The sequence below is a fragment of the Agelaius tricolor genome, unplaced genomic scaffold (genome assembly GCF_023055355.1).
Source record: "Agelaius tricolor isolate 1412-34295 unplaced genomic scaffold, bAgeTri1.0.p SCAF_88, whole genome shotgun sequence".
In the NCBI taxonomy this organism is placed as follows: Eukaryota; Metazoa; Chordata; class Aves; order Passeriformes; family Icteridae; genus Agelaius; species Agelaius tricolor.
Window position 1 is genome coordinate 453,680 of NW_027269348.1, and position 16,684 is coordinate 470,363.

Genomic DNA, 16,684 nt, shown 5'->3' on the forward strand with positions numbered 1-16,684 from the left:
ACCCACCTCCACTGAAGTTCTCCATTGAAGTTCACCCACCAGGACCCACCTTCACTGAAGTTCTTCCACTGAAATTCATCCCACCAGAACCTGCCTCCATTGAAGTTCTCCATTGAAGTTCGTCCCACCAGGACCCACCTCCATTGAAGTTCACCCCACCTGAACCTGCCACCATTGAAGTTCTCCACTGAAGTTCACCCCACCAGGACGCCCCTCCCCAGCAGTTCACCCCGCCAGGAGCCGCCTGCCCGCGGTGTCCCCGTGGTGTCCCCATGGAGGTGTGGCGGCAGTGCGCCCACTGGCTGGTGGCCGCGCGCGTCCTGCCCGCGGGACACCGGGCCAGCAGCCCCGGGGGACAGGTGTGGGACCTGGCGCAGGCGCTGCGCGATGGGGTCCTGCTGTGCCACCTGCTCAACGCGCTCCTGCCCCGCGCCGTGCCACCGAGGGACATCTGCCCCCGGCCACAGATGTCACAGGTGAGAGCCCCGTGGGGACAATGGGGATGGGGACAATGATGGTGACAATGTCCTCCTGCTCCATGCCGTGCCACCACGGGACATCTGCCCCCGGCCACAGATGTCACAGGTGAGAGCCCCATGGGGACAATGGTGGGGACAATGGTGGGGACAATGGTGGGGACAATGTCCTCCTGCCTCATGCCGTGCCACCACGGGACATCTGCCCCCAGCCACAGATGTCACAGGTGAGAGCCCCAATGGGGACAATGGGGATGGGGACAATGATGGGGACAATGTCCTGCTCCATGCTGTGCCACCGAGGGACATCTGTCCCCGGCCACAGATGTCGCAGGTGAGAGCCCCAATGGGTGGGGACATTGATGGGGACAATGATGGGGACATTGATGGGGACAATGGTGGTGACAATGTCCTGCTCCGCGCCGTGACACCAAGGGACATCTGTCCCCGGCCACAGATGTCACAGGTGAGAGCCCCAGAGGGGACAATGGGTTGGTGACATTGATGGGGACAATGGTGGGTGGTGGGGACAATGGGGATGGGGACAATGGGGGATTGATGGGGACAATGTCCTCCTGCTCCACGCCGTGCCAATGCGGGACATCTGTCCCCAGTCACAGATGTCACAGGTGAGAGCCCCATGGGGACAATGGTGGGGACAATGTCCTGCTCCACACCGTGCCACCAAGGGACATCTGCCCCCGGCCACAGATGTCACAGGTGAGAGCCCCATGGGGACAATGGTGGGGACAATGGTGGGGACAATGGGGATGGGGACAATGATGGGGACAATGGTGGGGACAATGTCCTGCTCCATGCCGTGCCACCAAGGGACATCTGCCCCCAGCCACAGATGTCACAGGTGAGAGCCCCAATGGGGACAATGGGGATGGGGACAATGATGGGGACAATGTCCTTCTCCATGCCGTGCCACCACGGGACATCTGTCCCCGGCCACAGATGTCACAGGTGAGAGCCCCAATGGGGACATTGATGGGGACAATGGTGGTGACAATGTCCTTCTCCATGCCGTGCCACCACGGGACATCTGTCCCCGGCCACAGATGTCACAGGTGAGAGCCCCAATGGGTGGGGACATTGATGGGGACAATGATGGGGACATTGATGGGGACAATGGTGGTGACAATGTCCTGCTCTGCGCCGTGACATCAAGGGACATCTGTCCCCAGCCACAGATGTCACAGGTGAGAGCCCCAGAGGGGACAATGGGTTGGTGACATTGATGGGGACAATGATGGGTGGTGGGGACAATGGGGATGGGGACAATGATGGTGACAATGTCCTCCTGCTCCACGCCGTGCCAATGCGGGACATCTGTCCCCGGTCACAGATGTCACAGGTGAGAGCCCCATGGGGACAATGGTGGGTGGTGGGGACAATGGGGATGGGGACAATGATGGTGACAATGATGGGGACAATGTCCTCCTGCTCCACACCATGCCACCATGGGACATCTGTCCCCGGCCACAGATGTCACAGGTGAGAGCCCCAGAAGGGACAGAGGGGTGACAATGGTGGGTGGTGGGGACAATGGGGATGGGGACATTGATGGTGACAATGGTGGGGACAATGTCCTCCTGCCCCACGCTGTGCCACCACGGGACATCTGTCCCCAGCCACAGATGTCACAGGTGAGAGCCCCGATGGGGACACTGGGGGTGACAATGGCAGTGACAATGGTGGGTGGTGGGGACAATGGGGATGGGGACATTGATGGTGTCAATGACAGGACTGGCGTGATTGAGAGACCTGGGGTGATGATGACGATGACGATGACAATGAGGACATTGGGGTTGTTGGTGATGGTGACATTGATGGTGACAATGACAGGACTGGCGTGATTGAGAGACCTGGGGTGATGATGATGATGACAATGACGATGATGACGATGATCATGACGATGATGATGATGATGATGATGAGGACATTGGGGTTGTTGGTGATGGTGACATTGATGGTGTCAAAGATGGGTGTGGATGAGAGTGGAGACCGTGATGGGGACAGTGGGGATGATGATGATGATGATGATGACGATGATGATGATGACGATGACGATGATGATGATGACGACGATGAGGACATTGGGGTTGTTGGTGATGGTGACATTGATGGTGACAATGACAGGACTGGCGTGATTGAGAGACCTGGGGTGATGATGACAATGACAATGACGATGACGATGATGATGATGACGACGATGAGGACATTGGGGTTGTTGGTGATGGTGACATTGATGGTGACAATGACAGGACTGGCATGATTGAGAGACCTGGGGTGATGATGACAATGACAATGACGATGACGATGACAATGACGATGACGATGACGATGACGACGATGACAATGATGATGATGATGATGATGATGATGATGATGGTGGTGGTGGCAATGCTCACGGGGTTGACAGCGACCATGACGACATCAATGGCGGAGATGATGCCACCATCGGTGACAACGGTGGTCACAACCGTGGCGAGACAGAGACCCTGATTTTGATGGCGATCACGGGGGGGGGGTGCCGGTGATGACAGAGGTGACACCGGTGACACTGGTGACACTGGTGCCACCGGTGCCACCGCAGTTCCTGTGCCTGAGGAACATCCGCACCTTCCTGACCGCCTGCGCCGACAAATTCGGGCTCCCCAAGCACCGGCTCTTCGGCGCCTTCGACCTCTTCGACGTCCAGGACTTCGGCAAGGTGGGCGCAGGGGTCCGGCTGTGCTGGGGGGTGGGACCTGGGGGTCCGGGTCACCCCTCAGGGCCCCGGTGTCACCTCGGTGTCCCCAGGTGATCGAGACGCTCTCCACGCTCTCCTGGACGCCCATCGCGCAGAGCAAAGGATTCACGTGAGTGGGCGGGACACGGGCGGCCATCCCGGAGGGTCCAGGTGTCCAGGGCCCGGTCCGAGGGACCCCAGGGTCCAGTCCCTGGTGTCCGGTCCCTGGTGTCCAGTCCCTAAGGGTCCCAAATGTCCAGTCCCTGGTGTCCAGTCCCTGAGGGACCCCAGTGTCCAGTCCCAGTGTCCAGCAGTGTCCAGCAGTGTCCAGTCCCAATGTCCAGTCCCAGTGTCCAGTCCCTGGTGTCCAGTCCCTGAGGGACTCCAGTGTCCAGTCCCTGGTGTCCAGTCCCCAGGGGTCACTCCTGTCCAGTCCCAGTGTTCAGTCCCCTCTCTGAGGGACCTCAGTGTCCAGTCCCAGTGTCCAGCAGTGTCCAGTCCCAGTGTCCAGTCCCAGTGTTCCCAGTGTTCCCAGTGTTCCCAGTGTCCAGTCCCAGTGTCCAGTCCCAGTGTCCAGCAGTGTCCAGGCCCTGTGTCCAGTCCCAGTGTCCAGTCCCCAGGGGTCACTCCTGTCCAGTCCCAGTGTCCAGTCCCAGTGTCCAGTCCCGGTGTCCAGTCCCAGTGTTCCCAGTGTTCCCAGTGTCCAGTCCCAGTGTCCAGCACTGTCCAGTCCCAATGTCCAGTCCCAGTGTCCAGTCCCAGTGTCCATTCCCAATGTCCAGTCCCAGTGTCCAGCAGTGTCCAGCAGTGTCCAGTCCCAATGTCCAGCAGTGTCCAGTCCCAGTGTCCAGTCCCAATGTCCAGTCCCAGTGTCCAGTCCCAGTGTCCAGTCCCAGTGTCCAGTCCCCATGTCCCCAGTGTCCAGTCCCAGTGTCCAGCAGTGTCCAGCAGTGTCCAGCAGTGTCCAGCAGTGTCCAGTCCCAGTGTCCATCCCAGTGTCCAGCAATGTCCAATCCCAGTGTCCAGCAGTGTCCAGTCCCAGTGTCCAGCAGTGTCCAGCAGTGTCCAGCAGTGTCCAGTCCCAGTGTCCAGCAGTGTCCAGCAGTGTCCAGCAGTGTCCAGTCCCAGTGTTCCCAGTGTCCATCCCAGTGGTCAGTGATGTCCAGTCCCAGTGTCCAGCAGTGTCCAGCAGTGTCCAGTCCCAGTGTCCATCCCAGTGTCCAGTCCCAGTGTTCCCAGTGTCCAGTCCCAGTGTTCCCAGTGTTCCCAGTGTCCAGTCCCAGTGTCCAGCAGTGTCCAGCAGTGTCCAGCGGTGTCCAGTCCCAGTGTCCCCAGTGTCCAGTCCCAGTGTCCAGTCCCAGTGTCCCCAGTGTCCAGTCCCAGTGTCCAGCAGTGTCCAGTCCCAGTGTCCAGTCCCAATGTCCAGCAGTGTCCAGTCCCAGTGTTCCCAGTGTCCAGTCCCAGTGTCCAGCAGTGTCCAGCAGTGTCCGGCCGTGTCCCCCCAGGCCGTTCCCGTCCGAGGACAGCGTTGGGGACGATGACGTTTACAGCGGCCTCTCCGACCTCATCGAGTGAGCACTGGGGATACTGGGGATACTGGGATGTACTGGGGGATACTGGGATGTACTGGGAGATACTGGGAGATACTGGGGGATACTGGGGATACTGGGATGTACTGGGAGATACTGGGAGATACTGGGGATACTGGTATATACTGGGATGTACTGGGAGATACTGGGGATACTGGGGAGACTGGGATATACTGGGGATACTGGGGATACTGGGATATACTGGGGATACTGGGATGTACTGGGGGATACTGGGAGATACTGGGAGATACTGGGAGATACTGGGATGTACTGGGGATACTGGGATATACTGGGATGTACTGGGAGATACTGGGAGATACTGGGATGTACTGGGGATACTGGGATGTACTGGGGATACTGGGAGATACTGGGATGTACTGGGGGTACTGAGATGTACTGGGGATACTGGGATGTACTGGGGATACTGGGATATAATGGGATGTACTGGGGATGTACTGGGGATACTGGGATGTACTGGGAGATACTGGGATACACTGGGGATACTGGGATGTACTGGGGATACTGGGATATACTGGGATGTACTGGGGTGTACTGGGGGTACTGGGGATACTGGGGATACTGGGAGATACTGGGGGATACTGGAATGTACTGGGATGTACTGGGAGATACTGGGGATACTGGGATGTACTGGGGATACTGGGATATACTGGGATGTACTGGGGATGTACTGGGGATACTGGGAGATACTGGGATATACTGGGGATACTGGGGAGGTCTGGGGTCATTGGGGGCCACCGGGGTCATTGGGGGTGGCATTGGGAACAAAAAGAGAGACATTTGGGGACATTGGGGGACATTGGGGTGCCAGGGGCTACTGGGGGATACTGGGGGCTACTGGGGGGTTTGGGGGTGGCATTGGGGACATTTGGGGACATTGGTGGGATTTTGGGGACAAAAAGGCACATTTGGGGGCCCCCGAGGGACATTGGGGGACATTAATGGGTCTGTGGGGGGCACTGGGGGACATTCGGGGACCCTGTGGGATTTTGGGGATAATCAGGCACATTTGGGGACCCTGAGGGATTTTGGGGACAATCAGGGACATTTGGGGACCCCCGTGGGATTTTGGGGGACATTAATGGGTCTGTGGGGGGCACTGGGGGACATTTGGGGACATTTGTGGACCCCGGAGGGATTTTGAGCACAATCAGGGACATTTGGGGACCCTGAGGGATTTTGGGGAAAATCAGGGACATTTGGGGACATTGGGGGATTTTGGGGACAATCAGGGACATTTGGTGACCCCGAGGGATTTTGGGGACATTGGGGGGCATTGGGGACATTTGGGGGACATTTGGGGACCCTGAGGGTTTTTGGGGACAATCAGGGACATTTGGGGACCCCGAGGGATTTTGGGGGACATTAATGGGTCTGTGGCGGGTACTGGGGGACATTTGTGGACCCTGAGGGATTTGGGGACAACCAGGGGCCCCCGAGGGATTTTGGGGGGGTGGCTCCGGGTGGGTGTCCCCAGGTGTCCCCAGGTGTCCCCAGGTGTCCCCAAGTGTCCCCCGCCCGCAGTGACACGGCCGAGGAGGACGATGACCTCTACGACTGCGTGGAGGCCGAGGGCGACGACGGCGACGACGTCTACGAGGACCTGATGAGGGTCGAGCCCGCCCCGGCCGCGGTGGGTGGGACCCCCCAGCCCCAAAAAACGGCTGGGACACGCCCCCAAATCAGCTGGGACACGCCCCCAAAATCAGCTGGGACACGCCCCCAAAAACGGCTGGGACACGCCCCCAAAAAACAGATGGGAAACCCCAAAAAACAGCTGGGACACGCCCCAAAATCAGCTGGGAACCCCCACCCCAAAAACAGTGGGAAACCCCAAAAACGGCTGGGGACACGCCCCAAAAACGGCTGGGACACGCCCCCAAAAACAGTGGAAAACCACCCAAAAACAGTGGAAAACCACCCAAAAAAACAGCTGGGACACCCCCCAAAAAACAGCTGGGACACGCCCCAAAAACAGCTGGGAACCCCCACCCCAAAAACAGTGGGAAACCCCAAAAACGGCTGGGACACGCCCCCAAAAACGGCTGGGACACGCCCACCCCAAAAACAGATGGGAAACCCCAAAAAACAGCTGGGACACGCCCCAAAAACAGCTGGGAACCCCCCAAAAACAGCTGGGACACGCCCCCAAAAACAACTGGGACACGCCCCAAAAACAGCTGGGAAACCCCCAAAAACAGCTGGGACACGCCCCAAAAAACAGCTGGGACACGCCCACCCCAAAAACAGCTGGGACACGCCCCAAAAACAGCTGGGAACTTCCAAAAATGTCTGGGAACCCCCACCCCCAAATCACCTGGGACCCCCCAAAAACAGCTGGGAGTCCCCAAAGAGAGCAAGGAACCCCCAAAAACACCTGGGTGGTGTCCCAGGTGTTTTTGGGGTGGTCCCAGGTGTTTTTGGGGTGGTTCCAAGGGTTTTGGAGACTCCCAGATCTTTGGTGGTGTTGCAGGTGGTTTTGGGGTGGCCCCAGGTGTTTTTTAGGGGGTCCCAGGTGTTTTTTAGGTGGTCCCAGGTGTTTTTTGGGGTGGTCCCAGGGGTTTTGGAGACTCCCAGATGTTTGGTGGTGTCCCAGGTGTTTTTGGGGGGTCCCAGGTGTTTCTGGGGACTCCCAGGTGTTTTTGGAGACTCCCAGATGTTTGGTGGTGTCCCAGGTGTTTTTTAGGGGGTCCCAGGTGTTTTTGGGGTGGTCCCAGGTGATTTTTGGGGTGGTCCCAGGTGTTTTTTGGGGACTCCCAGGTGTTTTTTGGGGTGGTTCCAAGGGTTTTGGAGACCCCCAGATCTTTGGTGGTGTTGCAGGTGCTTTTGGGGTGGTTCCTGGTGGTTTTGGGGTGGTCCCAGGTGTTTTGGAGACTCCCAGATCTTTGGTGGAGTCCCAGGTGTTTTTTGGGGTGGTTCCAGGTGATTTTGGGGGTTGTCCCAGGTGTTTTTCGGAGGTTGACTGATTGATTGATTGATTGTCCCCATTGTCCCCATTGTCCCCAATGTCCCTGATGTCCCCAATGTCCCCACAGAAGGGAGCCGTGGACCGGCGGCTCTGCTGCCTCCAGGAGCTGCGGCAGACGGAGGAGAGATACACGGAGACCCTGGAGTCCATCTGCCAGGTGGGGACATTGGGGACACCTTGGGGACAATGGGGACATTGGGGACACTGGGGACAATGGGGACAATGGGGACACGGAGACCCTGGAGTCCATCTGCCAGGTGGGGACACCTTGGGGACATTGGGGACATTGGGGACAATGGGGACATTGGGTACACAGAGACCCTGGAGTCCATCTGCCAGGTGGGGACACCTTGGGGACAATGGGGACACCTTGGGGACAATGGGGACATTGGGTACACGGAGACCCTGGAGTCCATCTGCCAGGTGGGGACACCTTGGGGACATTGGGGACATTGGGTACACGGAGACCCTGGAGTCCATCTGCCAGGTGGGGACACCTTGGGGACACCTTGGGGACAATGGGGACAGTGGAGACATGGAAATCCCTGCAGTCCATCTGCCAGGTGGGGACACCCTGGGGACACCTTGGGGACATTGGGGACAATGGGGACACTGGGGACATGGAGACCCTGGAGTCCATCTGCCAGGTGGGGACACCTTGGGGACACCTTGGGGACAATGGGGACAATGAGGACAATGGGGACACTGGGGACACGGAGACCCTGGAGTCCATCTGCCAGGTGGGGACACCTTGGGGACACCTTGGGGACATTGGGGACAATAGGGAAAATGGGGACATTGCGTACACAGAGACCCTGGAGTCCATCTGCCAGATGGGGACATTGGGGACACCTTGGGGACACCTTGGGGACAATGGGGACATTGGGGACACTGGGGACAATGGGGACAATGGGGACACGGAGACCCTGGAGTCCATCTGCCAGGTGGGGACACCTTGGGGACATTGGGGACATTGGGGACGTTGGGGACACCTTGGGGACATCGGGGACACCTTGGGGACACTGGGGACAGAGGTGGCCTCACGGGGCCTCCCAGTGCTCCCAGCAAGGCTCGGTGTCCCCTGGTGTCACCCGATGTCCCCCGGTGTCACTCGGTGTCACCTGCTGTCCCCTGATGTCCCCAGCACTTCCTGCGGCCACTGCGGCACTTCCTGAGCCCCCGGGACATGGAGAGCGTCTTCATCAACGTGGAGGTGACAATGGGGACATGGGGACACTGACCGGTGACACTGACCAGTGACAGTGACAATGGGGATAGGGGGACACTGACCGGTGACACCAGTGACAGTGACAATGGGGACATGGGGACACTGACCGGTGACACTGACCAGTGACAGTGACAATGGGGACATGGGGACACTGACCGGTGACACTGACCAGTGACAATGGGGACATGGGGACATGGGGACAGGGGGACATGGGGACATGGAGAGCGTCTTCATCAACGTGGAGGTGACAATGGGGACAGGGGGACACTGACCGGTGACACCAGTGACGTGGAGGTGACAGTGACAATCAGGGGGACAGAGGGACATGGGGACATGGAGAGCATCTTCATCAATGTGGAGGTGACAATGGGGACATGGGGACAGGGGACATGGGGACAGGAGGACAGGGGGACATGGGGACATGGGGACACTGACCAGTGACACCAGTGACACCAGTGACACCAGTGACACCAGTGACAGTGACAATGGGGACAGGGGGACAGGGGACACTGACCAGTGACACTGACCGGTGACACCAGTGACAGGGAGGTGACAGTGACAATGGGGACATGAGGACATGGGGACACTGACCAGTGACACCAGTGACACCAGTGACACCAGTGACAGTGACAATGGGGACAGGGGGACAGGGGACACTGACCAGTGACACCAGTGACCGGGAGGTGACAGTGACAATGGGGACATGGGGACAGGGGGACATGGGGACAGGGGGACAGGGGGACATGGGGACATGGGGACACTGACCGGTGACACCAGTGACCGGGAGGTGACAGTGACACTGGGGACCATGGGGACAGGGGGACACTGACCAGTGACACCAGTGATACCAGTGACACCAGTGACACCAGTGACACCAGTGACACCAGTGACGTGGAGGTGACAGTGACAATGGGGACAGGGGGACAGGGGACACTGACCAGTGACACCAGTGACCGGGAGGTGACAGTGACAATGGGGACAGGGGGACATGGGACAGGGGGACACCAGTGACACCAGTAACACCAGTGACACCAGTGACACCAGTGACACCAGTGACTGGGAGGTGACAGTGACAATGGGGACAGGGGGACACCAGTGACCCCTCCCAGCCCCTCCCAGTGCTCCCAATACCACCCCCTGAGCTCTCCCAGCTCTCCCAGTTCTCCCAGTAACCCCTCCTACCTCTCCCAGTCCCAGTATTCCCAGTATTCCCAGTCCCGTCCCAGTGACCCCGGTTCGCAGGAGCTGCTGGAGCACTCCCAGTCCCCATTCCCAGCACTCCCAGTGCTCCCAGTGCTCCCAGTCCCCATTCCCAGTGTTCCCAGTGTTCCCAGTCCCCATTCCCAGCTCTCCCAGTGCTCCCAGCGCTCCCAGTCCCCATTCCCAGCCCTCCCAGTGATCCCAGTCCTCATTCCCAGCACTCCCAGTCCCTGTTCCCAGTGCTCCCAGTCCCGTCCCAGTGCTCCCAGTGACCCCGGTTCGCAGGAGCTGCTGGAGCACTCCCAGTCCCCATTCCCAGCTCTCCCAGTATTCCCAGTATTCCCAGTGTTCCCAGCACTCCCAGTGCTCCCAGTCCCCATTCCCAGTCCCGTCCCAGTATTCCCAGTGCTCCCAGCACTCCCAGTGCTCCCAGTCCTGTCCCAGTGCTCCCAGTTCCCCCATTCCCAGTATTCCCAGCGCACCCAGCGTTTCCAGTATTCCCAGTATTCCCAGTATTCCCAGTATTCCCAGCGGTCCCAGTATTCCCAGTATTCCCAGTATTCCCAGCACTCCCAGTATTCCCAGTATTCCCAGCACTCCCAGTGTTCCCAGTGCTCCCGGTCCCCATTCCCAGCACTCCCAGTGCTCCCAGTCCCCGTTCCCAGTGCTCCCAGTCCCCATTCCCAGTATTCCCAGCCCTCCCAGCACTCCCAGTATTCCCAGTATTCCCAGTGCTCCCGGTTCGCAGGAGCTGCTGGAGCACTCCCAGTCCCCATTCCCAGTCCCGGCTCCCAGTGCTCCCAGTGCTCCCAGTCCCCATTCCCAGCACTCCCAGTATTCCCAGCACTCCCAGCATTCCCAGAATTCCCAGTATTCCCAGTATTCCCAGTGCTCCCAGTATTCCCAGTATTCCCAGTGCTCCCAGTGTTCCCAGTATTCCCAGCACTCCCAGCACTCCCAGCGCTCCCAGTATTCCCAGCGTTCCCAGTGCTCCCGTTTCTCAGGAGCTGCTGGAGCACTCCCAGTATTCCCAGTATTCCCAGTATTCCCAGTATTCCCAGTGTTCCCAGTATTCCCAGTGCTCCCGGTCCCAGTATTCCCAGTATTCCCAGCACTCCCAGCACTCCCAGCGCTCCCGTTTCTCAGGAGCTGCTGGAGCACTCCCAGCGCTCCCAGTATTCCCAGTATTCCCAGTATTCCCAGCACTCCCAGTATTCCCAGTATTCCCAGCACTCCCAGTATCTCCCAGTGTTCCCAGTATTCCCAGTATCTCCCGTTCCTCAGGAGCTGCTGGAGCACTCCCAGTCCCCATTCCCAGCATTCCCAGTATTCCCAGCATTCCCAGTATTCCCAGTATCTCCCAGTCCCCATTCCCAGCGCTCCCAGCATTCCCAGTATTCCCAGTATCTCCCAGTATCTCCCAGTATCTCCCAGTACATCCCAGTATTATCTCCCATGTCTCAGGAGCTGCTGGGACACTCCCAGTATTCCCAGTATTCCCAGCACTCCCAGTATTCCCAGTATTCCCAGTATCTCCCAGTCCCCATTCCCAGCACTCCCAGTATCTCCCAGTACATCCCAGTATTATCTCCCCTGTCTCAGGAGCTGCTGGGGCACTCCCAGTCCCCATTCCCAGTACATCCCAGTATTCCCAGTACACCCCAGTATCATCTCCCGTGTCTCAGGAGCTGCTGGGACACTCCCAGTCCCCATTCCCAGTATCTCCCAGTATCTCCCAGTACACCCCAGTATCATCTCCCGTGTCTCAGGAGCTGCTGGAGCACTCCCAGTCCCCATTCCCAGTATCTCCCAGTATCTCCCAGTATTCCCAGTGTTCCCAGTATCATCTCCCGTGTCTCCCAGTATCTCCCAGTATCTCCCAGTACACCCCAGTATCATCTCCCGTGTCTCAGGAGCTGCTGGAGCACTCCCAGCACTCCCAGTACATCCCAGTATTCCCAGTGTTCCCAGTATCATCTCCCGTGTCTCAGGAGCTGCTCTGCCTCCACCGCCGGTTCCTGGGGGAGCTGCGGGGGGCGCTGGGGGGGCCCGGGGGGGGGCGGGCGCTGCCCCCCCTGTTCCTGCAGTACAAGGAGAGGTACGGGGGGGGGGGCGAGGGGGTTTGGGGGGTCCTGAGGGGGTTTGGGGGCGTCCTGGGGGAATTTGGGGGAATTTGGGGGGTCCTGAGGGGATTTGGGGGGGATTTGAGGGGGTTTAGGGGGGTCCTGAGGGGATTTGGGGGGATTTAGGGGGTCCTGAGGGGATTTGGGGGCGTCCTGGGGGAATTTGGGGGGTCCTGAGGGGGTTTAGGGGGGTCCTGGGGGGGGTTTGGGGGGTCCTGGGGGGATTTGGGGGAATTTGGGGGCAATTTGGGGGGGCTGAGGGGGTTTGGGGGCGTCCTGAGGGGATTTGGGGGGGCCTGAGGGGGTTTAGGGGGGTCCTGGGGGGATTTGGGGGGAGCTGAGGGGATTTGGGGGGGATTTGGGGGGGTCCTGAGGGGATTTGGGGGTTCCTGAGGGGGTTTAGGGGGGTCCTGAGGGGATTGGGGGGTCCTGAGGGGGTTTGGGGGGTCCTGAGGGGGATTTGGGGTCACCTGAGGGGATTTAGCGGGGACTTGGGGGTCCTGAGGGGATTTAAGGGGATCCTGAGGGGATTTGGGGGGGCCCCGAGGGGATTTAGGGGGTCCTGGGGGGATTTGGGGGGGATTTGAGGGGGTTTGGGAGGAGTTTGGGGGCAATTTGGGGGGGCCTGAGGGGGTTTGGGGGGTCCTGAGGGGATTTAGGGGGCATCCTGAGGGGATCTGGGGGGTCCTGAAGGGATTTAGGGGCTCCTGAGGGGATTTAGGGGAGGTGCTGAGGGGATTTGGGGGGATTTGGGTGCATCCTGAGGGGATTTGGGGGGATTTGAGGGGGTTTGGGAGGATTTTGGGGGCAATTTGGGGGGGCCTGAGTGGATTTAGGGGCGTCCTGAGGGGATTTGGGGTGGGGCTGAGGGGATTTAGGGAGATTTGGGGGGGGTCCTGAGGGGGTTTGGGTGAATTTGGGGGGCCTGAGGGAGTTTGGGGGGTCCTGAGTGGATTTTGGGGGGGCCTGAGGGGATTTGGGGGGGATTTGGGGGGTCCTGAGTGGATTTAGGAGAGGCCTGAGTGGATTTAGGGGCTCCTGACGGGATTTGGGGGGTCCTAGGGGGATTTGAGGTGGTGCTGAGGGGGTTTGGGGGGATTTGAGGGGGTTTGGAAGGATTTTGGGGACAATTTGGGGGGTCCTGAGGGGATTTGGGGGTCCTGAGGGGATTTGGGGGTCCTGAGGGGATTTAGGGGCTCCTGAGGGGATTTGGGGGGGTCCTGAGGGGATTTAAAGGGGTCCTGAGGGGATTTAGGGGGGATTTGAGGGGATTTAGGGGGGGTCCTGAGGGGATTTGGGGGGTCCTGAGGGGATTTGGGGGCGTCCTGAGGGGAATTGGGGGATTTTAAGCAGATTACCATGATTTTTTTCTTAATTTTGGGTGGATTTAGTTGGATTTCGCTGAAATTTTGTTGGATTTTGGGGTGAATTTTGTTGGATTTTGGATTTTTTTTTTAATTTTTGAGTGGATTTTGTTGGATTTTGGGTTAATTTGGGTGGATTTTGTTGGATTTTGGGTTTCCACCCCAGGTTCCTGCTCTACGGCCGCTACTGCAGCCGGGTGGATTTTGGGTGAATTTGGGTGGATTTTGTTGGATTTTGGTTGATTTTGGGTCAATTTTGTTGGATTTTGGGTGAATTTGGGTGAATTTTGGATGGTTTTTGTTTAATTTTTGAGTGAATTTTGTTGGATTTTGCGTGAATTTTGTCAGTTTTTTTTTATGGGTGAATTTTATTGGATTTTGGGTGGATTTTGAGTGGATTTTTTTGGAATTTTGTTGGATTTTGGGTGGATTTTGTTGGTTTTTGGATGGATTTTGTTGAATTTTGGGTTAATTTGGGTGGATTTTGTTGGATTTTGGGTTTCCACCCCAGGTTCCTGCTCTACGGCCGCTACTGCAGCCGGGTGGATTTTGGTGGATTTTGGGTGGATTTTGGGTCAATTTTGTTGGATTTTGGGTGGATTTTGTTGGATTTTGGTTTATTTTGGGTGTATTTTGTTGGATTTTGGGTTTCCCCCCAATTTCCTGCTCTACGGCCGCTACTGCAGCTGGGTGGATTTTGGTGGATTTTGGGTGGATTTTGGGTCAATTTTGTTGGATTTTGGGTTAATTTTGGTGCATTTTGTTGTTTTTTGCATGGATTTTTTTGGATTTTGGGTGGATTTTGAGTGAATTTTTTTGGATTTTGGGTGGATTTTGGGTGGATTTTGTTGTATTTTGTGTTTCCACCCCAGGTTCCTGCTCTACGGCTGCTACTGCAGCCGGGTGGATTTGGGGTGGATTTTGGGTGGATTTTTTTGGATTTTGTTGGATTTTGGGTGAATTTTATTGGATTTTGAGTGAATTTTGTTGGATTTTGGTTGATTTGGGGTGGATTTTCTTGGATTTTGGGTGGATTTTGTTGGATTTTGTGTTTCTACCCCAGGTTCCTGCTCTACGGCCGCTATTGCAGCCAGGTTGATTTTGGGTGGATTTGGGGTGGATTTTGGGCTGATTTTGGGTGTATTTTGTTGGATTTTAGGTGGATTTTCTTGGATTTTGGGTTAATTTGGGTGTATTTTGTTGTATTTTGGGTTTCCACCCCAGGTTCCTCCTCTACGGCCGCTACTGCAGCCGGGTGGATTTTGGGGGGATTTTGGGTGGATTTTGTTGGATTTTGGGTGAATTTTGTTGGATTTTGTTGGATTTTTTTGGATTTTGGGGTGAATTTTGGTTTTTTGGGTGGATTTTGTTGGATTTTGGGTGGATTTTGCTGGATTTTGGATGGTTTTTTTTTTAATTTTAAGTGGATTTTGGGTTAATTTGTGTGTATTTTGTTGTGTTTTGTGTCCCCACCCAGGTTCCTGCTCTACGGCCGCTACTGCAGCCGGGTGGATTTGGGGTGGATTTTGTTGGATTTTTTTGGATTTTGGGTGGATTTTGAGTGAATTTTTTTGGATTTTTTTGGATTTTGGGTGTATTTTGGGTGTATTTTGTGTCCCCACCCAGGTTCCTGCTCTACGGCCGCTACTGCAGCCGGGTGGATTTTGGTGGATTTTGTTGGATTTTGGGTCAATTTTGTTGGATTTTGGGTTAATTTGGGTGCATTTTGTTGTTTTTTGCATGGATTTTTTTGGATTTTGGGTGTATTTTGTTGTATTTTGGGTTTCCACCCAGGTTCCTGCTCTACGGCCGCTACTGCAGCCAGGTGGATTTGGGGTGGATTTTGGGTGGATTTTGTTGTTTTTTGCATGGATTTTGTTGGATTTTGGGTGGATTTGAGTGAATTTTCTTGGATTTTGGGTGGATTTTGAGTGAATTTTTTTGGATTTTGGGTGGATTTTTTTGGATTTTGGGTTAATTTTGTTGGATTTTGTTGTATTTTGTGTCCCCACCCAGGTTCCTGCTCTACGGCCGCTACTGCAGCCGGGTGGATTTTGGGTGGATTTGGGTGGATTTTGGATGGTTTTTTTTTAAATTTTAAGTGGATTTTGGGTGAATTTGGGTGAATTTTGTTGTGTTTTGTGTCCCCACCCAGGTTCCTGCTCTACGGCCGCTACTGCAGCCAGGTGGAGGCGGCCGCGCGGCGCCTGGACCAGCTCTCCACCTGCACCGACCTGCGCATGAAGCTCCAGGTGAGCCCCGAAAGGCCCCGAAACGACCCCAAAGTGGCTCCAAAATGACCCCAAAATGACCCCAAACCGCCCCAAAGTCACCCCAAAGAACCCTAAACTGATCCTAAATGAACCCCAATTACCCCAGATGTCCCCAAAGTGACTCCAAACAGCCCCAAAATGACCCTAAACTGCCCCAAATGTCCCCCAAGTGACCCCAAAGTGACCCCAAATGTCCCCAAATGACCCCAAACCGACCCTAAATGACCCGAAAGTGACCCCAAATTGACCTAAAATGACCCCAAACTGACCCTAAATGTCCCCAAAATTACCCCAAAGTGACCCCGAAGTGACCCCAAATGTCCCCAAATGTCCTCAAAGTGACCCAAAACAGCCCCAAGGTGCCCCAAACGTCCTCAAATGTCCCCAAAGTGACGCCAAATTGACCCTAAAATGACCCAAAACTGACCCTAAATGTCCCCAAAATTTCCCCAAAGTGACCCCAAACAGCCCCAAAACAGCCCCAAACAGCCCCAAATGTCCCCAAAATGACCCCACCTGTCCCCAAATGGCCCCAAAGTGACCCAAAACAGCCCCAAGGTGCCCCAAACGTCCTCAAATGTCCCCAAAGTGACCCCAAATTTGCCCTAAAATGACCCTGAACTGACCCTAAATGTCCCCAAAATTACCCCAAAGTGACCCCAAAGTGACCCAAAACAGCCCCAAAGTGACCCCACCTGTCCCCAAATG

At 56.5% G+C, this 16,684-nt stretch overlaps 1 protein-coding gene across 1 annotated transcript in view; it reads left to right on the plus strand.

Moving 5' to 3' along the window:
• The first annotated feature begins 243 nt into the window (after positions 1–243).
• Positions 244–16,684, plus strand: part of LOC139585711 (proto-oncogene vav-like) — a 44,503-nt gene continuing 28,062 nt past the window's right edge. The window contains exons 1-9 of the mRNA XM_071418564.1: positions 244–476; positions 3,079–3,195; positions 3,285–3,343; positions 4,719–4,784; positions 6,345–6,453; positions 7,856–7,945; positions 8,933–9,001; positions 12,208–12,314; positions 15,859–15,955. Of these exons, the coding sequence (XP_071274665.1) occupies positions 273–476; positions 3,079–3,195; positions 3,285–3,343; positions 4,719–4,784; positions 6,345–6,453; positions 7,856–7,945; positions 8,933–9,001; positions 12,208–12,314; positions 15,859–15,955 (918 nt within the window). The 5' untranslated portion in view covers positions 244–272. The remainder of the gene's footprint in view (positions 477–3,078; positions 3,196–3,284; positions 3,344–4,718; positions 4,785–6,344; positions 6,454–7,855; positions 7,946–8,932; positions 9,002–12,207; positions 12,315–15,858; positions 15,956–16,684) is intronic.